Source organism: Anabrus simplex, chromosome 2, assembly GCF_040414725.1.
Source record: "Anabrus simplex isolate iqAnaSimp1 chromosome 2, ASM4041472v1, whole genome shotgun sequence".
Lineage (NCBI taxonomy): Eukaryota > Metazoa > Arthropoda > Insecta > Orthoptera > Tettigoniidae > Anabrus > Anabrus simplex.
In genome coordinates this window covers 281,236,232-281,262,946 of record NC_090266.1, presented here as the reverse complement: position 1 = coordinate 281,262,946, position 26,715 = coordinate 281,236,232, and the positions used below count along the sequence as shown (strand labels likewise).

Here is a 26,715-nt window from a genome sequence, read left to right as displayed (position 1 = left end):
CATGCATAAGTTTGTCTTCCGTAATTAAGGCTATTTCTCTCCGGATGTGTTCCTTCGGTTCGTCAAACATCTGAGGGTTTCTTGCATACACTTTGTTTTTTATGTTCCTCCCTCAATAAGTCAAAAACGGTTAAATCTGTGGACTGTTGATGGTCGTAAGTCCATGCTAATAACACGGGCAAGTTTGTCATTACGTGTATGCACGGTGGCAGTCTTGTTGAAAATATCCACTTCGGCAGTGTCAGCGAGTTTGTCAAAAAATGGTTTGAGTATATTATCCCCATATTTTTGTGCGTTAATTGTGCTCTGAAAGGAGATAGGTCCTGTAATTCTGTCCATTCACTGCGCACCATATTCCGATCCATTCGTCATGCCACGAACCTACTATGCTGGCGTAGCAGGGGGAGAGGCGATACTCCCACGTTGCGTGTCCCAGGTGGCGGGTGGGGGGGTCCTAACCGGCTTGCTGGCGGACTTGTGGGAAATAAAATGCCTCTTGCGGACCACACACACACAAACCCCTGTGGGTGCGGGACGCAGACTAAGAATTCATCCAAGGTATCCCCTGCCTCTTGTAAGAGGAGACTAAAAGGGGCGACCAAGGGATGATTATATTAGAACCATGAAACTCCTTGTGATTAGTACCACGATGTGGGGAACACCATGGGTCGTTTTTACTTGCGCGTAGTACCACTATGTTTGGTATCAAATAGGTTTGTGATGAGCAGCAAACAAGAGCGCAGCGGCTTTTACAGTACCTGTGCTTAGTAGCACTATGAGCAACACCATGGGATGAGGGAACGCATGGTTCTGGCTTGCCTGTGATTAGTACCCACTATGAGGAACACCATAGGTTTGCGTTGTCTGTAAATGGCGCCGCAATGTGCGAAACACCAAAGGTCAGTAGTACTATAATGTTTGGTATAGAGTCCACGCTACTCTTGATTAGTACCGCAACATGACCAACACCGTGGTTCTACTTTCCTAGCAATAAGTCCCATTGTGAGGGGCTGCTGACTTGGATTTTGGACCCCTTTCGACTACAAGTATCATTGATTTGGTATTGTTATAGAAGCAGTCCCTTGGTCAGTAATACTATTTTTCTACACTGGCTTCTGCATTTGGGGAATTGTGTGTCGGTTCCACCGATAGTTTTAAATTCATATCCATCCATTCATTCTTCGTGCTCACTTTTTGATTTGTGATCAGTGGATGTTTTTGGGCTTTTAATTTGCTATTTCATTTCGTACCATTAGGGGCTGATGCCCTTGATGTTAGGCCCCTTTAAACAACTGGCATGATCATCAACCATTCGTCATGTAGAGGAATTTCTTATATGCAATGGGGTTTTCTGTACTCCAATATGTTTTTCGGTGTTGAAACATATCCATGTTGATGTAAATGGAACCATGCTTCATCACAGAAAAATATTAAGCATGGATCAATTATTTCATCATGAATGTTTCGAAACATCCAATTACAAAAACTTACCCGCTTATCATGATCATGTGGATACAGTTCGTGTACTGCAGTTACCTTGTCTGGTTTCAGTTGTCATTTTCATAGGCTGCCATGCTGAGCTCCTCAACCCTGGCTTCTTGTCAAAGTAGTTTTAAGGATTTTGTAGGGTATGTTTTAATTTTTCTCCAATTTAATTGACTTTTTTCTTAAGTACATGTTTTTTTAACACTTTCCTATCGAGTAAAGAACCGGTTCCTCTCAGTTTGTTTAGAGTTTCCGCATGGTCTCTGTGTGGAGGGCTTATACCTAGAAATTGTTACAAATCGCCTAACAACTTCCCTGCAAGACTGTTTTCACATAATTATCGTACATAAATACACTTTCTTCTACAGTGTATACGTGGAGGCATTGTGAGAATTGTACCCCGAAGTAGCATTTTACAACTTGAAAAGTTGGAGCGACAGATCAACACTTAATAAAAGTTCTAACCACGTGCCTGAATTGCGATGTGCGGGCATTCGCATGCTGTCGTTGCGCTGTGTAACAGGAAGTGATGAGTTAATGAGAGGCAGATAAGCTAGGCGCGCCTGCTGGCCAACCGATGAGAGACTCACTGTATAAGACATGTCTGCATAATATTCGCTTCTGCTTTTGCTTCATCCAATTACTTTACTGCAGTATAAGATCATGTTTATTGTACTGTATATGTTACCGAACTGTTCACTACCTGCACTTTCAACAGAGTTAAAGTAATCTCACTAACAAGGGGGCATTCCCTACTCGTCGCCATCGATTTCGCTCAAATTTATAGAACATGCAGGGCTTGGCTAGAAATGACAGTCCCCGAAGTGGGAACTCCAGATGGCCAAGCGTATAAAAAATAAAAATAGAAGTGTTGACACAGCTCTCGCACCGTATAAGCCACTTACGTTAATGTGCACACTGAGCAGTAGTTAGTGCAGCGGTAAGAGGTTATTTAAGTTCAATTCGAAATACAGACAATTCGTAATTTGAAGTACAATGTCTGCCCCATTACCGAAATTTAGACATTTAATTCGAAACTGCCTTTTACATTTTCAAACAATAGTAAGTTACAGAGTAATTTCAACTCAAAATTTATCCGGGTCATAATAGGAGTGTTCCGGAACGTGGAAGGGTAGCTTTCCGCACTTACTCACTTCAGTGGGTCTACAGTGCGCTTCATGATTTTTAAGTTGAATGAAATCTGAATTATTTTGTATTCAACCTTTTAAGAAATGCCGTAATATCATGCAACAGGCAGTGTGCAGAAAAACAGAACCCACGAACACTGGCGATGCCGACAGTCGACGAAAAGACGTGGCTCATATAATAAATTCGTAGGCACCGAACAATATTGCAATTGCCGATGAAACTGCATTGCTTTATTTTAATTTGAGCCCAAACTGTCTTATGGTTTTAAAGGAGAAAATGCCAGCCCAGGAATTGTACGAGGGTGGCGGTCATTGTAGTGCGTTGCAAATTGCTATGGCGTCGGGCACTTTCCATGCCAGTACAAAGCATCTAAAAATGAAAACGGTACAGAAATATAAAAAAATAATGCGTTTGCACAGGGGAACCAGCATAATTTATCCTAGTCTTTGAATTATGTGATTTTTCTTTCGTTGTGTGAGGTTATGTTTGTCAGTGATTTATCCAAGTGCATTATTTGAACATTGTAAATACACCTTGTGGGACACATTTCAAAATAGTTTTTTTTCCATGGCATTTGAAAAGTTTAAACTGTGAATCGAGGTGATTGCATGCATTAATGGGTCTTTATGATGCGGCAAGTGTTTACATTTCTGAAGTACCTATGAGAGAAGTGCCATGGCGGGAAATTGTACAAGGATAGTCATAGGAAAGTTCGATTTTAAGGGCATCAGGTACTTTCTGTGTAAATACAAAGGGATCTAAAATGCATACAGTATAGTAATCCAGCATAGATTTCTCCTAGTCTTTGAATCGTGCTTTTTTTTCTTTTGTTGCGTGAGGTTATGTTTGCCAGTGAGATATCCAAGTTCATTATTTGAATACTGTACTGTACTGTAAATGCACCTTCTTGGATACATTTTGGAAATAATTCTTTTTTCATGGCATTTGAAAGGTATGAACTGTGAATCAAGGTTAACGGCATGGAGTAACGGGCCTTAGAATATTTTGTACCGCGGCAAGGGTTGGTACTTCTGAATTGCGAATTGGCGGTTAATTTGAAATCACGTAATTCGAAGTCCTATTTATTGAGTCCCAACGACTTCAAATTAACGAGGTTTTACTGTATTAACCAAACTGGCATCCATAGCTGTGTCAGATTTTTTCGTTTGTAAAACTTATCTTCATAAGTTTATATTTAAAAATTGCTGCACTATTAAGATAATTAACTCATTTTTCTGTAGAAGATAGTGTAATCTTACTAAATATTCCAAAAGTTATCAGGGTCTACCATAGCATTGAAAAAGTTTCAAAAACAATTAAAAACCCTGCAATTTATGGAGGGTAGAAAATTCCAGTATGGGAGTCTCCAATGTGTTAATACATTGAAAACTTTTGTTGATGCAAGGGTGGTAAGATAATGGCTGTGGCATTGGTTAAGGTACAGCCCTGCATTTGCCTGGTGTGAGAATGGGAAACCATCTTCAGGGCTGTCCATGGTAGGATTCAAACAAATCTGTTGATTGCAAGCTCACTGTCATATGACCCAAACCGCTCAGTCCAGTAACTTTTCCCCCTCTCTACTGATTATTTATGAATCGGTTACTTGAGAGCTCCTTAATTTTTGCGAAAGCTTTGTTTCATATTCTTCACTCTAAAGGGATCCATGTTTTCTAATACGCAAGGGTGTTTTAATGAAATCAAGAGAAGAATGGCCATGTCCAGGACAGTCGCCACAAAGCTGAGTGGAATATAGGACCGCACAGTTACAAAGAACCTGAAGATGGTGGCAGAGTGAGTAGCATGCGAATGTTGTGCTCCTGATAATTTGTGTATGTATCTAATATTTCTGGAAGTTGGGCAATAATAACAAATAGTAGAGTTTTTAAAATATAATTGTGTAGTTTAAATATAGAGTGAACAGTTCTTAAGTGACATAATCTTATAATAAACTTCCAAAATATACAGGGCTCTCACCTCAGTGTAATACATGTATGGTGTGCAAGAAAGATGGTGAAGGTGGGAAGAGTACAGTGTGGTGAATGCAAAAACAGGTATTGTGGGAAGTTGGTCAGTGCTGTTGGGAAAAACAGTATCTGGATCTATTCTCTAAAAAACATCTGTAATTAGTAAGTGATGTAATTTAACTTTTAAACAAGTTATAGGAAGTGAAAGCCATTAAATTGGAACAGTGCCAGAGAGAAACTGATCTGGGTAATTCACTGAATGCATGTTGCGAAAAATGATAATGTGAGTCCACTAAAAAAATCAGCAGTATGCCATAGCGCAATGTCTCAGATTGAGTCTTTAACACAGGTGAATGCTCAGCTGCGTTCTAGGGTGAAGGCTTCAGAGATCGTGTAATTAAGTCGGACCTGTACTCCAGAAGGGAGGTGTTCCCGAATGTAGGAATGAGAATGTACTAGAGTTTGAAACAGGTGGGAAAGACTTTTGATGTGGAAGTGATGCACAGTGTGGTGAATGCATGCCACAGTCTGCCAAAGCATCTGAGACAAGAGCATGTTCAATTATTGTGAAATTTATTAGGAGGATTCATAAAGGCAGTCTTATCAAACATCTTAAGAGTGAAGAGGAATCTCAGCATAAGACACCTTGGGCTACCTGGACACAATACAGTATATGTCGGTGAGAGTCTGGCTCTAGAGCGGAGATTGCTGGCAGTTGCAGGTCAGAAGGGAAGAGAAAATGGCTGCTTTCTTATGGGTAAGAAATGGAACAATAAAACTGCAAAAAGTTAGGGTTCTCCTATTGTTACTAATGTTGATTTTAAAAAGATTTAGAGGGCAAGGATAAAAAATAATTTATCAGAATGTATGTGAACTAAAAACAAAATTTGATTTATTCAATGATAACTTGTGTAGTAATATACTGTTGTGTACAAAGTGTTGAGGAAAAATGGACCACATTTAAAAAACATATTTCTAAACTGTGCAGAGATGATTTGTGGCAGAACTTTGGCAAGAGTGAAGGAAAAGTAGACACCTTGATGGAATGGAAAGGTGAAGGAGTTTAACAAAAGAAAGCATGGCAAGGCAAGAATGAAATAGATAGGAAAGAAGTAAGATTAGTATCAGGAAATTACAAGTGTAAAAAAAGTGGTAAATGAGGAAAAGAAAGAAATGTTGAGAGATTCGCAAGAGTTGGAAAAGGATGTAAATGGTGAAAAAAAGGATGTATAGTTTATTAAAATATAAAAGAGAAAAATCTACAGAAAACAAGTGAAGGAAAGGAGTAGAAATGTAACAACATACCCGGAGGTAAAGAATATGTGGAAAGATAACTTCGATAAACTTCCTGAATGTGAGAAATTATGCAGAAGATATTGTAGTAGTAAATGAGGATGATCCAGAAATGCAGATTGATATTGCAATGGCAGAGGTGGAAATGGATGTTAAACAAATGGAAACAGGAAAAGCAGCAGGGATGGTGTGTGTGTGTGTGTGTGTGTGTGTGTGTGTGTGTGTGTGTGTGTAAATGATAGAGGCAGAAGGAAAAAAGTACCTGATTGGTGCAAAAGATGTATGGGTAATATCAATATTTAACCTTAGAACTGCTGCAGGTTTGTCAGATGCTGCAGTTATATTCAATATACACCATGAAAATAAAATCATGCCTGTAATCACATGTTAGTCCTAATAAATCCATATTATACACCAATAGAAAGTTGAAAGACTGATCTACATGAAGATAACAGAAAAAAGTCATTTCCTGCTATCATAAAATACGATCATACCTTTTTTGAACGGAGGTGTGGAAGTATTTTGCTCTAACAAGAGAATTTCTGATAGATAACTTAATCCTGAAACATGACATTCTTACACAAAGTATATTCTTTCATATTCCCTTAGTTCTCCACTTTTCATTGGGAATGCTAAGTAAAGCTAGTTGTTTCTCAAAACGGATTTTGAGTTCACGAATTTCGAATCTGCAGCTTATCTTTGCTTTCTTAGGTCAGTTTCTTTTTTCCTCTGTTGTGATCAAAGTCCTTACAACAGTCTACAAAAATATCAACAGTTCACACTAGTCCCTTCACAGATTTCTTCAAATATTCATACTGCCAATAACATAACCTGCGCCGACTTGACCAACATTCTGGTTATCAGAATTTCCCATTACTTCCGAGGCATCTTGTGCTTTGCTGTCACTTTCACTACTTTGAGGAATAATTTCCACGTTGGAATTAACAGAATCACTGTCACGTGTTCAGATGGCTGGAAAGCTGTTACGAAATGTACAGCCACCCTCAGAGGCCCGGGTTCGATTCCCGGAAAGTGGTTTATTTAGTCTCGGGAGGTCAACTGAGTAGAGGTGGTTTAGATTCCCACCTCAGCCATCCTGGAAGTGGTTTTCTGTGGTTTCTCACTTCTCCATGCAAATGCTGGGATGGTACCTAACTTAAGGCCACAGCTGCTTTCTTCCCTCTTCCTTGTCTATCCCTTCCAATCTTTCCATCCCCACTAAGGCCCCTGTTCAGCATAGCAGGTGAGGCCGCCTGGGCGAGGCACTGGTCATCCTCCCCAGTTGTATCCCCCGACCCAATGTCTTACGCTCCAGGACACTGCCCTTGAGGTGGTAGAGGTGGGAACCCTTGCCGAGTCCGAGGGAAAAGCCAACCCTGGAGGGTAAACAGATTATGTATGCCTAAGTGTAAATGGTTTCTAGAGGACCCGCTGCAATCGCTGTTGATGATTAAGATGCCAGATACCGTACCACGTGGACTACATTTACAAAATAAAAAACAGACGTCAAACCAGGATCGACCCGTCGACCTCCTGCATGCTATCCCAAGACTCCATCCACTGCACCAACTGTACAGCACGATTCATATGTGCTTACAGAGGTAGTTACCATACATCTGGTTAGTGTTGCCAGATTGCCACTCTTCAATGTTCTCCTGCCGAATATACATGCGGGAGGAACTTTTGTGAGACTTTTTTGATTGCTGGCATGTGAGGAGTCGCTCTGTGTCGCCCGAGTGCGCAAATTTTAGTTCACCCTGTATAATGATTTTATGAGGTTAATAATTACCTGTATTATGAACCATTGTCTTATTCTTGATGTTACTAGAGTAACACTAATACAATATGTATTGGCATAAATCCAACATTGTCAATACATCAGTCTTGTTTTGAATGAACTTGTTAGCAAAATGAAAACGTTCTAATGTGAAGTAGAACTTCAGTGGACACAGTTTCTGAACTGAACTTGTTGATATATCAAGCTATCAAGCTGGACGGAGTTTTATGATTATATACCAAGAGCATGTCAATGAAATAAGGCATGACAGATTTACAGCAATGGGAGCTCATAAAAATGCAACAGGTCACAAATTTGTTACTATTGAACAAGATCTCAATATTATATAAATATTAAATATGGGCAGACTAATGAATCATTTTGCTTTTACTGGTGAGATGTAATGTTTACAGTGCACTATGTCTTCTGGTGTGGGGGGGAGATAATCAGAAAGACAAATACGGACATTCTACAGTTTGGAGCATGAAAAGGTTGAGTTTGAATCAATGTGGTGGGTTAGAGAATCTGAAGATGGAAATGGATAGACTAAAATTACATGTTCATATAAGTACATTAACAGAAAGAGCAGGATTTTTGGTCAGGCAACTACAGAATTAACACAAAATCAAAGGTAGGAAATGCAGGCGGTAGTTTCGTATTCAATAAGAGAATACGGCAGTGGTTAATCTATTACAACAAGCATAGTGAACGAATATTAAGATAGGCATCAAGCCAATGCCCACCACAATGTAGCAGGTTTATATGCCTACTAGTTCAGCAGATGAAGAATGGGAAAGATATATGAAGAGATTATTTAATCAAGTTTGATAAAGTGCAATGGAACAAACTGTTTCCACTTCTTGTTGAGATAGGTTGCACACATCGCTGATACAGCTATTATACTGCCCCCATTATTGCCTAGCTAAGCCCAGCCAGTGAGCGAGGGATCCCAAGTGGGACAGTTCGTTCATGGCTATCGTTTTCTACAGGCATTTAAGGGAAAGGGGTTGATGACCAGGCAAAGATAATAAATTTTAAAAACAACACTGAAATTTTTTGACATAAGCATATCACAAAAGAAAAATATCCTTGGTGGGTTTGTTTATAATGAACTTTCAAAATATTCTTTTCTTCCACAGTTTGAGAAACACATGTATTCCTCGATGTCCAGCCTTATTAATCTGCAATGAAAATCAAAGAAAAATTAGGCCTCTGCTGCCTTTTAAAATTAAATGTCTGGCTGAAAGAATTTAAAACTAACAAGTGTTTTTACAAAATAGACAGCTGTCTCACTTATGGCTCCATAACAAAAGTAGTTACAGGTTTCATGAATTAACAGTAGTCTCAACACGTGGTTTAAGCTGAATTCTAATGAATTTTAACGTTTAAAGTATATGACATTTGTCAATTACACCAGTATAAGCTTTAGTAAAAATTAAAATTATTTCAAAATTTCATAATTTATTATTATTATTATTATTATTATTATTATTATTATTATTATTAATCACTAGCCTTGTTTGAATAACATGTTCTTTACAATCACACGATCGTGTTTCTAATTAATGTATCTCACTGCATTATCCACATGGCAATTATCATTTACATTTTTAATAATTATTCTCCAATTAATTATTGCGACTCATTATCACCAGAATTCAAGATAACTATGCTGTGTGTGAACACTTAATTCTGACCTTTTGCATGGCATTTACATTTCAAATTGAAGTGTTTCAAAATTTAAATATAAATGTGTTGGAAAATTTTGTTATCCACATGTGAGCTAATTAAATAATAATTTACCTTACAAATCGTTTGCCTTCGCGAAAAGAACAAGATGATCTTTCCTTTTAAATCACCCTAATTAACAAATAAAAATCCTTTCCTAGTCTTCCTTGACTTAAACTTATTAAATTTACCCTTAACCCTTTCGCTACCAGTGTTGCTCCTAAGCAACGTGTATTTCAAGGACACCTCACCAGTTTTTATTTAGACCGTCCCTTCAACCCCATTGTTGCCATGAAGCTACAGGTGTGCGTTTTCATAAAATGACTACAGATGCCACTTACAACACTGATCTAGGTGGCAGTGTGTGTGTTTAGTATGTGAAGTGAATCAGCTGGCTGTGATCTAGTACCGCCAGTGTTACAAAATCACGTTTCAGAACATTTAATGGTGAGTTAACTTTTTATATTAGTGTATTTGTTAACTTAATGTACTGTTGTAAGATTATGTACCATGATAAACTGGAATATGTTTGATAGCTAGTGAATATATCTGATTAGAAAATGGTGTTGCTCTCAAGCTACATTGGGGTTAAGTATAAACAAATCATTCTAACCTAACTTTTACCAACTGGATTGTAATTCCATTTTATACTTGTTTTATGCCAATAGCCAAGATGAATCCAACACAAATAAGGAATGAAAAGGACCTTCTTGATATTCTTGAACAGTTATCAGATGGAATTCTGAATTCTGAAATAGATTGTCAGATTTTGAGGACTCAGAAGATGAAACAGCCGTATTTCGTCAAGCATAGTTGTGGCTCTCACAAATGAACTTCCTGAACACAAAAACGAGTTTTCTTCTCTTCAACTTGCCATTGCACTGAAAGAAAGGGGATTATTCTGTGTGGCCACAATACAAAATGCCAGGATGGGCAAGTGTCCCCTGAAGTCTGAAGCTGAATTAAAACGCTCTGGAAGAGGCAGTTACGACTGGCGTGTGGAAAAAGACAGTAATGTGGCACTTATAAGATGGTATGACAGAAAAGCAGTGAATTTTATATCAGCGTATGCTGCAATTGATCCAGTAGGGAAATGTAAGAGGTGGAATGCATCACAAAAAGTAACCATGGAAATAGATTGCGTCAGTGTTACAAAAGGGTATAACTTCTTCATGGGAGGGGTAGATTTGGCTGGTATGCTTAAGGAATTGTACAGAATTGATTTGAGATCAGTGAAGAGGTACAGTAGAATTATATACTGGTGCATTAGTGTTGCCGTTATGAATGGATGGTTGTTGTACCATAGACATCAGGCTCAACGACGTAACAAATGTTAATATTCGATGCAAAATTCCAGGCAAATATTGCAAGCACGCTTACGAGATCAGGGCAGGGGAAAGGTACAAAACGTTGCTCCAGTGAAGCACTCAAAGAAGCCACTAAAAGGCGAAAATTTGCAGTACGCCCAAATGATGACATTCGGTACGACGGGTCTAAACACTGGCTGGGATACTCTGGTAAAGCTAGATGCAAATTTTCCCCAGGTGGACTCACTCAAGCAGTATGTGCAAAATGTAATGGTAAACTTGTGCCTAACTGCAGCAGTGGCAAACTCCCTCACACCTCGTCATTGGTTTTTGTGGTTTTCCTACAGCTGCATAGCCTTTGGTGGTGCTGTTTGAGGATCCAACCCGCCTCTGGGCTGATGATTTGACAGGCAGCAAAAAAATTGCTTCCCTCTGTTCCATACCAAGTAGACCTTACTTGTGTACTGTATTTGTTACTGGAATGATAGTGCTTGTAAAGGAAAGTTGTTAAAGTAATGTGATGTTTCTCTCATCATCCAATGTTCTAAAACATATTTTAATGATTCTTGTAGTGTGTAATGTCTTAATTATGATACTGTAATGTTTCTAGTACTGTGTAATGTCTTAATAGAGTAGAAAATTTTAATTTTCCGTTGAATTTTCTTCGAATTACCACCGAGCCCCAATGTAGCTCTGAAGCAACATGTTCAAAAATCCAAGTCTAGGAGGGAATTTTTTTGAAAATGGCAAAAATGCATTCGAATGTGACCAGTTAGTATAGAACGGCACAAATACAAAATTTATTAAAATTATTTTTACTCTGGGGGTTCAAAGGGTTAAGGACTAAAAAATAACTTAAGGTGGCGCACAACGATGAGCGTAATCTGAGTCGCCACAAGTACACGACCAGATTAAATCAAATTGAACAATCAAGATACAAGGAAAATACTCGTATTTACACACACACACACACACACACACACACACACACACATTCATACTGGGAAATACGTATTTTATATACATTATTTACATCGAATCCTGTCCTTATAAGTTTATTCTTAATATTTAAGCATGGTCACGTCAACATTCAGTAGAAGATAAATTCGTGTACGGAGATTACTCTTTTATCAATAGTGACTAGTGATCGAAACTAGGGATATCACTTGGGTTGAAATATTCTTCTCACAATGATGGAGATTCATCTAAATTTTGGAAATATAATTGAAGATTCCAATAAAATCCGTAATCACTACCATCATATGGGTTCCTAGTCGCAGCTACTGCATTCGTGAGCCTCAATCGCATTATTATTCCCTATCCGTGAAATACACACGCAACACGTGCTCCACTTACAATAAGTTCCCTTGTGCTCCCAATGACACAAGAACAAGTCAGTTATCACAATAAATTATCCAATTGCTCAATTACATAATAAATATCCCGCAGGATTTGCCATATTCCAGACACTTCATGAACAGAGCACATTAAATCTCACACATAAGGAATCTAGGATAATTTATGGCTCACGAGCGTTTAATTCTCTTTTTACCCGATCTTTAGTTAATTTTATTATTATTCAAGTGATTATTACATCTATCAATCCTCATGAAATATCGTGAAATTAGATGACACGATCCTAAAGAATACAAGTGATCTTAAAAAGACAATAGGTTTGACCCTATCTCACAAGTTGTACACGTAAATTCAAGTCCGATTAATTCCAATATTACAAAGAAATAAGGTTTATCGCGTGATCAGTGATTTTTAAATACCTAGCTCATATGCATGGGAAATCATTCACATCTACACATCTACTCTAATAGATTCCCAAATTTCATTCACACACGACACTCATCTACCACGGCACCTCAAGAAATGGAAAAATGAAATATTTCTAACTACAGTAAAACTAATAGATCTACGATTTAAAGAAGAAAGACCTCTAGTTTTACAAAAGATGAGACAGAAATAAAATTATTAAATGGTACTCAAGTTTTAGATGAGGTTTCATCCCAGGTAGTGGTTGATCATTCCAGCATTTCCCCGGTCAGTCACCTTCACTTGACCAGATTCGCCTCACATTTTAGAAATCCATGGAGAAAGGGCAGTAGACGTTCCACGATGAAGCTGCGGTGTAGATTCTTGAGGAATTATTCATCTTGACGCACAGTGACCTTCGGGATGACTTCTGTTGCGTTCCGGATGTGTAAGCTGTAACTGAGATGGTAAACATTAAGATATGCACAAACACACGCAGAATTCTGGATATTCTCCTAGATAGTCACACTTAACTTGGTTCTTAAGTAGAATTTTACTCCATAGGAATTAGTTAATTATTCCACTCAACTGTGGCAGAACGGGCGTCTGCTCATTCTGCAAAGTTATTTTCCCACCTGGCCGAGTAACGTTAGCGTCGCAGCAGAAAGTCGAACATCCAAGAGCAGCAGCACAGAGTGTGATTTACTCGTAACAAGGCTTCTGGCTTGGGAGGCGTCTACTCTACAAAGACGGTAATTGGTTGTTAGGTCACTTGTAATTGGCTCTGACTGTTCTGGAAACTGGCTGTCAGTCGTTCGTGCGTGGCAATACAGCACATGGACTGGTCACGTGATTTACCTTGGCCACGTTGAAGCTGGATCAATGCATCGCCCCTCTGAATGAAGACTGGTTCGGAGCTCACTGACTACTTCCCAAATGACAAATTACAGCTCCTGACCAACAATAAAACTTTTAATATTAGCTTGTTGGAAATATTCTCAAGATCGCCAAATTTGACGGGGACAATACAATGTATATAATCATCAAAATGCAGTTATCAGGTTTGGCAACGAACTTACAGCCCCTGTACAGATAATGAAAGGAGTGAGGCAAGGTTGCCTGCTCTCACCATTGCAGTTTCTTTGTTGAGAAAATCAATGAATCTATAACAAAAACAAAGCTTGGGGTGAAAATAGCAGGGAGACTAAAGCAAACCCTGAAATTTGACTAGGCTCAAACTATAGTTGCAGGTAGTTCAACTTTATCCAAAATGTTGCTAAAGCTGAATGAAAAAACTAAGGAATTTGTTATGAAAATCGATATTAATAAAACAAGTCATGATGTTCAGTAGGAACCCACGTCCATTGCATGTGATCAGTGATGAGCCTGTGCAACAGGTAGTACAATTCAAATACCTTGGCCAGATCATAACATAACACCTTCAGTGTTGCACTGAAGTAAAAACATGAATGGCAATAGCAATAAGGGGTTAGAAGCCTTTGAGATGTGGTGTTGGCATTGCCTGCAATGAATAAGTTGGGTGGTGAAGACCAACACTGACATGTTGAACATTGTCCAAGAAGACAGCTGTTCTATCAGACTAGGTAGACAATTTTCTTGAATGGGACATAGGCTTCAGCATAGGAATGTGTTGATGAAAATTTTGGAAAGTAAAATAGTCTACTCTCGATAATTTGAAACTTAGCAGCACTTCTTGAGGGGCTGACCGCACGGTGCTCCTGCGATTCTATCGGGCACACATTTTATCCCGGTTAGACTACGGCAGTGCAGCATATGGCTCCGCAAGACCAAGCGTTCTTGCGAAGCTGAACAGTATCCACCACAGCGGGGTTAGGTTGGCGACGGGAGCTTTTCGTACAAGCCCCATCGCTAGCCTGCTCGTTGAGTCTGGTGTGCCGCCTTTACACCTGAGGCGCCAGCAACTTCTACTTACGTATGCTGCAAATTTGTGACAGATGCCACTTTATCCAAGCTATCCTTGCGTGTTCAACAATGGCAACCGTTTGCTGTACGTTGCTCGTTCTCGAGCGACGCGGCCGGTTGGGATACGCTTGGATAGCATTTCCACATTGTTTGACGTACCTTCGGTTCCTTGCCTTGTCAGACAACCAAGTGGGGTACCTCCGTGGGTCGTACGACGACCTGAAATAATCCTGGATCTGCACACTGGCCCAAAGGAAAACACGGACCCTTTGATTTATCTGAGGCTCTTTCGGTCCGTTGTGGGCCGCTATCCAGGTTCAGTCGTCGTCTGCACGGATGGTTCAAGGACAGATACGAAGGTGGGCTGTGCGTTCGTTGTTGACAATGATAGGTTCCTTTTTGCTCTTCCGGCAACCTGTAGTGTGTACACAGCAGAGCTCTGTGCTATCTGTGAGGCTCTGCGGTACGCACTGTACAATGAGCGCCGACACTTTCTTCTGTGTACTGACTCCTTGAGTTCGCTCCAGTCTATAGATACCTGTTTCCCTCGGCACCCTCTGGTGCAGCGGATCCAGGACCTGCTGGCCGGGTGTTGGGATGCTGGCACCAGAATCACGTTTCTGTGGCTCCCAAGCCACATGGGCATAGAGGGAAACGAGTTAGATCAGGCTGCCAAGGAGGCAGTTACTCTGCCCCCGTTGCCTTTCAAGGTTCCAGCAAGTGATATTTGCTCCCAGCTGCGACATCTTATGTCCCATTGGGAGATGGAGTTGCAGGCCATTCCACTTCCCAATAAGCTGAGAGCGATAAAGGGAACAACGAAGGTATGGAGGACTGCCCTTCGGGCTTCGCGGAGGGAAGCCGTGGTATTATGTCGTCTTCGGATTGGCCACGGTATCTTGACTCGCTCGCATCTTTTGAAAGGAGAACCCCCTCCAGTGTGTACCTGTGGCGACCATCTTACCGTGGTGCACATCCTTACGGAGTGTGTGTGGACCTGGTCGATCTGCTCTGTAGTCTTAACCTTCAGAGTACTATCTCCCTTATCTTGCGTGATGACGAGCAGTCAGCAGACCTCGTCGTCCTCTTTATGAGGGATAGTGGACTGTTTTATCGTGTGTGATGCTGTCCTTTGACCTAGTGTGTTGTCACTTGCGCTTTTATCCCATTGACTTCATTTTAGTTTGTGTTGCATATTTTAATGTGTTATTTTAACGTCTCGCGTAAATTATGTACTACCAGGCAATGCCTTATTCTTTAGTTTTCCTGTATATTCTTTTATTAGAAAATAAGGCATTGCGTATTAGATCCACTGATTGTTTTAATCTCACCCTCATTTTTCTCCATTTTTAAAAAACTCTAGTCAGTGGATATGTTTTTAAAATTTTATCATCTCTCATGTCTTTTATCTCGTTCCATTAGGGGCCGATGACCTGCAATGTTAGGCCCCTTTAACCAAGCATCATCATCGATAATTTGAAACTCAAGGGACCAGAGAAAAAGATCAATTTACCAAGAGTTCAAAATAACAGGAGTTCAAGTAACCAAGAGGGAGGGAGGGAAAAACTCAAACAAGCGTTTCACTTACACTTACTCATTTCTTTCACAACATTTGTACAATTATGAAATGTTCATTTGAATGTTCATTTTGAAACAAAGTTCGTAATTTTCTTTAGAATGAGCAACTTCAATCCACCATTGTCCAATGAATTTTCGATAGTGGCGAGAGCTGAGAAGAAATTGTCACTTGTGTCCGTTCTGAGGGCGTAGGAGCATAGGGTACTAAGACATGTCCTTGTCTCGCTCAGTGTGACTGGAATTGGCGGTTGTTCTTAGTTTTCTTCCTGGTCCTCATCCAGAGGGGCTAAATCCAACAGTTCAGCATCGGTTAGAGCAACGTGGACACCGATGTCATCGTTAACTTGAACGTAATCCTCAAACGTTAACTCTCCAGTTAGGTAGAAGTCCCCATCCTGAGTCAAAATTCATAAGTTTTGGCGGCTCTGACGACTGTTCCAAGTTTTCGGTTTGCTTAAACGCACACTTTTTGAAGCAGTTATAAATGGTGGTAGGGTTGACATTTTTCCAGACCTTATCAATCATGATTATAGCTGTCAAAACTGTTATGTTCACCTCACTTTTTTCGATGCTATCCAGCACAAGAGAAACTTCTCTGCAGTAGAGAGTTTTTAAATTTTGAATAATGCCTTGGTCTTATGGTTCCAATCTTGATGTCGTGTTGGGTGGAAAACACAACTTTACGTGGTCTAATGGTGGTGGGTTATTATGTAAGGTGCAGTGGTCCAAAAACTAAGATTTTGCGTTTTTCCTTTTTCATGTCGCTGTTAAGAGGTCAGCCATTCATTAAACAACTCTGTCGTCATCCATGCTTCTTTTTTTTTTTACCGGCAAGCTGTGAGCAGTGATTTTATTCCTTTGAAGCAGCAAGGTTTCGTAGATTTCCTATAATGAGTGGTTTCAACTTTTGATCCGTCCATATTACATGCTAGAAGGACAGTTATTCTTTCCTTGCTCAGTTTCCCTCCTGTCTTTGAACGTCTGGGTGCGATCAGGAAGACATTTATAAAAAGCCCGGTTTCGTCTGTGTTGAATATGTTCCTTAGATCATAGCCGTTCAAAAGTTAATTTAGTTTGTCAATCCATTCGGAACAAATGGAATTATCCACGCTGGCGCTCTCTCCGCAGATCTTTTTAAATGTGATGGCGTGTTGGTTTTTGAAACTGGAAAGCCACCCCTCACTTGCTGCAAATCCTTTAATCCTGAGAGATTGCGCAAAAGACTTGGCTTTTTCCTTCAACATGAAACTGCCCAGGGGAACACTTTGTCCTCTACACTGACGAATCCACTTAAGCGAGCCCTCTTCAAGACGGGGAAATTCACCCTGACGTGACCCTTTTCTACTCGCACTTAAGGCACTTTTGGTGACGCGATCTTTAGTTTACAAAAGCATCGACAATGTCGATGGTAAAATACCGAACTGTATGGCGACATGTTTTTTTAATTGTCCATCCTCCACAGCTTGAATCACACACTTTTTTCACTTATGGCAAGACACTTGTTCTTTTTTTGAACTCATTTTGATACTTAAAAATTACACAAATCAAAAGTTAACATACTGTAACACACTTTAACATTTGAAAGATGACTCAAGACTGCGAACTCACTCATACATCTCATTATTGATGTAAATAAACGACAGGTCTGTGCACAATAACACTACATACTATAATCACAGACTTCAAATTATAGAGAGTAGGGAAAGCAGACTTCAAATTATAGAGTGTCGGCGAGCAAGATGTCATTCCTACAAATTCAAATTACAGGGGGGACCAAATAACATTGATTTTTTTTTTTTCAATTTATCGAGTATTTTTCAAGGGACAAGGAAAAGACTTCAAATTATCGAGAGATTCAAATTAACGAGTGTCAAATTATCGAGAGTCGACTGTACCAGGAAAACGGCCTAATGGAAGATCAAGAAAGACATCCATGAAGACATTTCTTGTGAACTCAGGATGTGGGAGCTATGCATACGCGAAACATACTGCACAGGATCAGCCCAGTTCGAGAAGACTCATCGCAGGGGCAAACCAGTCATTATACTGAAATGTGTAAGAGATGAGAATTTACTAATGATGTGCGACTGTAATTCAGTGGTAGACCAAGGAAGAGCAGGTAATATAGTAGAATTCGGATTGGGACGAGGGAATGAGAGGAAGTCGGCTAGTTGAATTCCGCACTGATCATACAGTCCTTGCTAATACTTGGTTCAAACACCACAAACGACTCCTCTACACATGCACAAAACCTAGACACAGGGAGATATCAAATAGACGACATTATCAGGCAGACGTTCAGAAACCTGTTATTGGAGTGCTATACATTCCCAGGAGCACAAGTGGACACTAACCACAATGTGGTGATCATGAAATATCATATGAAGTTGAAGAAAGGAATACAAGATGGGATCTAGGTAAGTTGAATGAAAAGAGTGAGAGGGATTGTTTCATGTGACATGTTGCATGACAACTAAATGAAAAGGCACTGGGCAAGTTGGCTCTGTGGTTAGGGGTGCGCATCTGTGAGCTTGTACCCGGGAGGTGATGGGTTAGAACCCCACTATCTGCAGCCCTGAAGGTGGTTTCCCATTTTCACACCAGGCAAATGTTGGGGCTGTACCTTACCTCTTTCGCTGCTGTGGTCTAGTATACTCTATCTTATAAGAAATTGACCTTTTCAATACAGTATATAAAGTAAATGTTAAATCAGTCTTGGGACTAGTTTTGGCTATTTAGTGGCAATCTTCAACCATAATAAAATCTAAACAGATTATGTGATAACTAAAACATATGTATACAAGACAGATAGTGTTGCAGGAATTATTATGATATTAAAATAGGTATAACAGAAATTATGGTTGAGATCTTCTGGTCATATGTCTTCAAGTTGAGTTAGGACCTCAGGCAATCTCTGTAGTAAAATGTACAGTACAGCCTGATTCCAATGAATAGTCCACCCAAGTAGGGTAAAAGTGAAGTTGAAAATAAAACTGAACACTCTGAAATTTCATTAATTTTATGATTTGTATTCATTTATTCATGTCTTTCAGTTTTTAATTGTGTGGTTAATTGAACCTTTATGTGCAGTCTAAATTCATTTGATATTTCTCAATGGTTTCAGGAATTATTGTTTATTATGAAGAAAAGGTATCAAAATTATGGTAAATGTTAATTCTAATGCCTTTTCTCTTTGTAGTCGAGTACTAATTTAGGTTATTTACAGTTTATGTAAGGTGTAATGGGACAAGTTTATTGCTGTAGGCCATGTAAACACGCAACGAAAAAGGTATGAGTTTCTGTGGGCAAAAACTGCATGGCTCAATTTGAATAAAATTTTGTATCAAAGCCAATACTGCACACCCTTTCAAGATGCTATATTATTCGTTCAAAATTTCAAAGGGATTCCTACGAAGCTGATAGTAAAATAAGTCGCGTGTTTACGACGTTCTCGCGAGCACGTTCTGTCGCATGTAGCCTTGTGTGCAGGAATGAATTATGCAACTCAACAGGTTGACAACAGGATTCAGTATTGCATCACACACTATTGTAAAGGACTTGCTTCAGCTGGGGTGATTTTTAATAATGCCACTTACAAGGAACGTTGTAAACGGTATCGTGAGAAGAAAAATGAGGATTTTGTAAAGAAAGGAAAGGAAAAGGTATGCAAGGAGAACGAAGATGACACTTGCTGCCAACAGGTACAAGAATCTGAATAAACACAGCTCAAAAGAAATTTCAGGGCTTATCAACAGTTACTTCGTGTATTAAAAGTCCAACAACACAACAATCAACATGGATTACAGAGCAGAGCACACAGTCTGCTTATAAATGCAAACAAACATTGGGGAAAGGTGTAGTGTTTGGAGCAGGATTTACCTGTGGATCAATGGAAGAAATGGAAGTTTCTATGCTGAATGCAAAATTTGGTGCAAGTTCATCTCCCTCCGGCAAGCGCAGTAAGTGTTCACTTCCTAATCAAGAAGTTCTTGAATTTCTCAATCGGGATATCAGTTGGCCATCCCCTCAAGCAAGTGATTGTCACCGTAAAGGACAGTTCTGGAGAAAAATTAAAACAAACTATTCACGTGCGTTGCTATGCAGGAAACATTCCAAGTATTATGTTTGTACCATAACTGACAGTGATGGTGTTATTTTGTAACCAATTTTTGCAAGTGCAACGGTAGAGGGAAACTGTTCTGTGAACCACTGACGAGAGAAGGGGGTATTTTAAATGAAGGTGAAATTGAAGGAAAATTACCGTTGTCTCATTTTACTCGTGCAAAATGGTATTTTGAAGAGTCCATACCAGAAGCAGAATGAACAAAATTTGTTTTCTTTACTTGAAATTTTTTCTGATCAAGCTTTCATTCAATTGTTGAATGTTCGGTTATTTTTAAGTATTTTAGTTCATTTTACATTCACTGTTCCTAGTGTTAAATAAACGTGTGGCAATTCATAAAAACACACTTAAGTAGGCCACATGTCAATACTAGTATTTTTATTGCGAGGGAGCTTGTAGTTCTACTGATAATCTCTCTATCATAAGCCAAGGGACCTAATTTTTTTACATGAAATCCAAACCACCAGACGTAACCTTCACCTCAAAAATAATGCATTAATCGGGATTCGAACCCAGTCAGTCTTGATGGTTGCAAGTAGCTTGACCGCTGCGCCATCATGCCCCTTCTTTATTATTACTTACTGCGATATTAAACATTTTATCATTCAGCGATCGTACTTGATGTGGAGTTCAAGATTTATTAGCCCCTCGTGCCATGTTGCCACGCAGACATTATGCAACTTACACATTTGCTTTTTTTTTTGTTGCAAAATGTAATTTTTTCCTTGTAAACAATATCTTAACATTACCAATAAGTTACCACAATTCGCAGAATTTAGAAAAAAACCTGAATGTATGTGAAGTTAAGTCTGTTCCATGTAAATGCCGATCGCTACGTTTAAAATTTTATAAAATTGCATACATCAGGTTTTCAACAATGAAATTTGTGGGGATTGTTAAGTATCATCTAGACATTATACACAAATATCAATGTGTTTAGATAGCAAGATTCATGTATATGTTGATAAGAAATGTACACATGTAAACACGCGATACCTGGAATTTGCCTATTGTTTCACTCTTCTCTCTGTTCCTTCCCGCTCCACCAGAACCAAAAACCTTCTCCACGTTCCCCACACTCAGCACTCAATACTTCAACGATCTTTCCTAATCTGCATCCCAACACTCCTTAATATTAATAGGAGACAAGAGCTCGACATAGCATTAAATAAAAGCATATTTGAGTGGGGTGTAAATAGTCTCTTAAAGTTGATGTGAAAGGATTATGCAGTTATCTTGACCCATGACGACTTGGCTATGAACATATGCGTTCTCATGGTTTTTGATTTGGACAGTTATTAGTAGGCTGTGTACCTGATTTTGTTATATTTTGTTATGTTTGTTAAATTTTACTGTGAAAGTTTACATTTGTTAATTAGTCTGACAGTGCAAGTGAAATTTGCTCAGTGTAGCTGTATCTTGTGCTTCGTGAATGAATAAATAAATATATGTAGTCGCAGGAAGAGGAAATGACTGTGAACAGAGCAGATAGATAGGTACAACACAAAATTGTAGATTCTTGTCGATTAGGAGCAGCACGTTACAGGTACCAAAATTCTTCTGTTTCCTCATGGTCTTTTGAGTTGTTTTTATTATTAGTGGGAGCATAGGCATTTGTTCTAGTATAGATTTTATTAGATGCCTTTAAGGTGAGCGTTAAGTCGTGGAGAGTGTGATTTGAATTCTTGAAGTGACTTCATTTTAAGGCTGACCAAAAGTCCTGTTCCAAATTGTGGGACATTCATCACTCTCTTCCTGGGTATACTTTTATAAAGTCTGTACCCTTGAGATTCCAAGGCATCAGAGTCATTGTTTCTAATTTTCTGTAATCCCATAAGAATTTTGTGTTGGTCCATTATGTCTGTGATCACTTTCAGTTTACTGGTTAGGATGAGTTTATATCATGTAGAGTAGTAGTTTATCTGCTTTGGTTTGATTCTTGTTTTTGTCTTGTTTGTGTATGTGGTACTGGGATATTTCCCTGCCTCCAACTTCACGGTATTTAAGTGGCAGTTCGCCGTATCCGAATGCTGCGTTCTCTGAACTCCTGGTTGAGCCAGTGTAGTATTCCTTAACACCTTCCATGGTTGACTGTCAAGGTGTCACCTGTGTGGGACTAGGTCCCGAATTAGAACTCTGGATGTGATCCAGTTAGGTGATAATGAGGCCGCTCCTCTGGAGTACAGACTCCTTGTGCAGCCGCCCCTAACCTGAAGAACAGACTCTGCATAATGGATTCCAGTGGATTTTCCTCCACTGCGGGATTCGCCCGAAGCCGTTGGCCTCCTTAGGGAGTCGGGTTATTTCCAACTCTCGGCGTTGGCAGTTTTATAGCTTGGTGCCAGACTGGCAAACCAGCTTTAGTTTCATTAGTATATCATTGGTATGCTGAGTGAAGAAAATTTTTCATGTAGCACCTTGAAAGTATTAGTTTCCTTTTACTTTGTTCATTTGGTGTACTGGACTTTTCTGCTTATAGGCCTGCTCTACAAAATTGCAGGCAATTAACATAGTTCGAGTGTTTCAATTTTAAATTATTTATTTTGTGCAGATGTCTTGAGTGTGTGTACACATAGTGAAGAATGTTTAAACAAGTAACTGCATTAACACTACTTGAAAAACCTTTGTATTTGGAAATAAAACTCAAACCCTGGACCCAATAAAGGACTTCCACCTCGGCTACCTGCAGATCCTCTGAGTTAAACTGTAGTTTCATACAACTTGCGTAGTTAGGACTTTTTTAAATGAACATTGCGGATGTATGCTAGTATGTTGGCTAAAATAATTCAGCACTGGGGGCACACCCACGCATATAGAAATGCAGCAGCGAAAAGATTAATTCCATAGGTGCTTCCTTCCCACTCATAGCCCTTTCCTATCCCATCGTCATATGACCTATCTGTGTCGCTGCAACGTGGAGAAGACTGTATAAAAATACACATTTACGAAAAGACAAAACAGAAAGATGGCAGGCACGTAATAAACTATTGTCAAGGGAAAGTAGATGATAATAAGCTCTGGAAAAAGAAGAAACTCTTCTTGCTGATGAAATAGGAGACCCAATTGTAAGCTCAGAATTTGATACAGCTGTGAAAGGTCTAAATGGGAACAAGGTACTTGAAAGTGATGACATGCTCCCAGAATTAGACGCCTTTGGAGGAATCAGTGTGGAGGAGTTATTCCATTCAGTGTGTAAGTTGTATGATACAGGAGAAATGCCATCCAAATTAAGATAAAATGTTGTTACACCTATTCCCGAGAAATCAGGTGCTGACAAGTGTGGAAAGTAGTGTGCTGTTAGTTTATCTCATGCTTGCAAACTTTTAACACACAATATTTACAGATGAATGGAAAGACAAGTTGAAACTGAGTTGGCAGAAGATCGGTTTGGCTTCAGGAGAGATGTAGGAACACAGGAAGCAATCGTAACTTCACGGATTGAATTAAGGAAGATGCCTATGTACATGGCATTCGTAGATCTAGAAAAGACATTTGATAACGTTGATTAGACCAAGCTGTATGAGACTCTGAAGGTGATTGGGATTGGATACAGAGAACGAAGAATTATCTACAATCTATATAAAAATCAGTCTGTAGTGATAAGAATAGAGGGCTTTGAAAAAGCAGCAGCAATTCAGGAAGGAGTGTGGCAATGCTGCAGTTTGTGTGTGTGATTGAGGAAATCAGTGATTAATTTGGAAAAGGAATTGCAATCCATGGAGAAGAAATCAAAACTGAGATGTGCTGATGTTACTGAGTCTGCAGAAGACATGGGGAAATTGATGAATGGATTGGGCAGTCTTGGAGTATGAGATGGAAATAAATAAATCCAAAACAAAGGTAATGGAGTGCAGTCTGATGAATAATGAAGGCTGGTGATGCAGGAAATATTAGATTACGACATTAACTCTTGATGGAAGTAGATGAATATTGATACTTGGGTAGTAGAATAACTAATGCCAGAATAAGGAAGACATAAAATGCAGACTAGCACAAGCAAGGAAGGCCTTAACAGGAGAAATTTGCTCACTTCTAACATTGATACACAAATTAGATTTTTTTGAAGACTTGTCTGGAGCATGGCATTGCATGGAAGTGAAACATGGATGTTAATGAGCTTGGAAAGAAAGAGAATACTGTATAAGCTTTTGAAATGTGGTGGTACAGAAAAATGCTGAAGGTGAGATGGATAGATCGAATAACAAATGGAGAGATAATGAATCGAATTGGTGAGAGAACGATTTGGCAAAATTTGACCAGAAGGGACAAATGATTAGGGCACATCATAAGACCCAGGTCGTCTTAAGTTTATTTTTGAGGGTAGTGTAGGCAGTAAAAACAGCTGGAGTAGACCAAGGTATGAATAAGACAGACTAGAGTAGGTAGATATGGGATGTAATAGTTCCATAGAAATGAAAAGGTTAGCACAGGGTAGGGTGGTATGGAGAGCTGCATCAAGCCAATATAGACTGATGACTCAAACACAGGCTATTACAAAATTTGTGACAAAATACGTTACACCATTTAAAAAATGATTTTTATCTCTTGTCAACATTCTTATACGTAATTTTGTACTGGTAATGGGATGTAAAAATTTACCAAGTGGCCGCGTGGTTTGGATCTCGTAGCTTTCAGCTTTCTTTCAGGAGACAGTGGCATTCAAACGCCTCTGTCGTTAGCCCGGAAGGTGGTTTTCCATTTTCACATCAGGCAAATGCCGGGGCTGTACGTTAAGGTCACAGTTGCTACCTTCCCACTCCTAGCCCTTTCCTATCCCATAGTCCCCATAAGACCTATGTTAGCGTGATTTAAAGCAAAAATGTAAAAAAATATTAAATTAAAATTGCTTGCTACAGAGTGGCATAGAAGCAATATTTTATTAGCAGTCACACTGCACTTCGTAAGCATAAGGTTTAGTGAGAACTGTAGTATGTAATATGAACCAATGTAACTGTAAATTTAAGTATTATGAGTAGGTTTGTTCCCATGTGTTCTGCTTAAGATTATTCATTGTAACCTCAAGTGATACTGTTTTTTTTTTTTTCAAATAAGTGAGGGGAGCAAAAACCACCTATGCACCAACTGCGTCAGATACTTTTATGTTTACTAGTAATGAAATTCATTTTCATACTTTTATAAAAGTATTTAATGGATGGACATACTACTTATGAACATTTAGGGTTTTGACAGCTATAAGTACAATATTTTAATGTGGAACGGTGAATGAATATTTGCTCGAGTTGTCTAGCCTTTAATTCGTGAAATTGTTTGTAGCTTTGAGACGTGTAGTTTTTTTCCTTATCTGAACTAAAGTGGACTAGAAAGGGTTTCAATTTTGAACTCTTAATTTGTGAAATAATTTCTGTGATAGTGTTCATATTATGGAGAAAGATGTCTGTAGTGTAAGCAACATTTGTTCTTTTTAGGAGTTAGCTGCCGAGTATCCTGATGTTGTATTCCTGAAAGTGGATGTTGATGAGTGTGAAGACATTGCTACCAAGTATGATATATCATCCATGCCAACATTTGTATTCATCAAGAGCAAACAGAAGGTGAGTAGGAAGTGAACTTTATGCTCTACTTCTTCTGTTGAAGGAATTAATGGTGTGTTGTTCATGTATTTCTACAATTCATTCAGGGTTATCTTTTATTTGTGCAGAATTTTCAAAGGCATTTGAAGCCATTTATCAGTAATGCAGGTAAACTCTGTGATGGAGTTTGGATTCTATGAACTGCTGTACAAATGCTGCAATCCATGCTGCATGGCTCCTAACTAAAAATCACTGTGTGCACAATCTCGCTCTATTAGACTGTGGGAAAGCATTTGATCATGAACTGATAGTGCTAGCTCGACGTGGTGTCCGAGAGTACTTTGTCTATTCGTTGCAGCTGCTTTATGCAGTGCTATAAGGCTATGTGTGCCACTGCTGGAGAGTCCAATACCTTCAACATTTCAGATGGCATCCCCAGAACTGTGCCTTGTCATGACTTCTGTTCATCCTAGTGAGCGGCAGTATTAAAGCAGACCTGCGAAAACCAATACCCCTTACTTTTCTAGAATGACGTGATGGTAGTCTCTGAAAATAACAGTATATGCAATTACAAACCCAAGACTTTCTGTAATATAGAGTGAATTTATACAATTAAAACTAAGTTTGCTACATATGACCACGAAGAAATCTGAACATTTAACGTTCATGGGGAGAACATTCCAACAGTGATGATCTTCATCGCTTGCCCCTTGTCAGTCAGGAGAGTCCTGACATACAATATTCCCTTTGCGGTCATGTCGAGTGAGCCCTGACATATATCACCCTACCACTCGCTTGTCCGCCGTCATTCATGTGACAAACTACATGTTGCTATACTGTACTGCCATCTTTTTATTCTGCATAGAAAATTATTTAGCAGTGTAGCATTCAACTGTGTTTAGTCCACTCACTTGCACAATAATGAACAAGCGTGGCTGAACACATGACAGATGACTAAATTAGGAATGTTTCCTAGGATCTTAAAGACCTATCGGAAGCTAGTGAATTGGATGCAGTAAGTAGCGGAGGTGATGATGCAAATAGTGATAGCAGTAGCAGTATTGGAAATAAGTGG

The 26,715-nt window shown here is 39.2% G+C and overlaps 1 protein-coding gene across 1 annotated transcript in view; it reads left to right on the top strand.

Moving 5' to 3' along the window:
• LOC136864053 (thioredoxin-2) overlaps positions 1-26,715 on the top strand; it is a 60,183-nt gene that overhangs the window by 15,394 nt on the left and 18,074 nt on the right. The window contains exon 3 of the mRNA XM_067140583.2: positions 25,536-25,661. Coding sequence (XP_066996684.1) covers positions 25,536-25,661 — 126 coding nt within the window. The remainder of the gene's footprint in view (positions 1-25,535; positions 25,662-26,715) is intronic.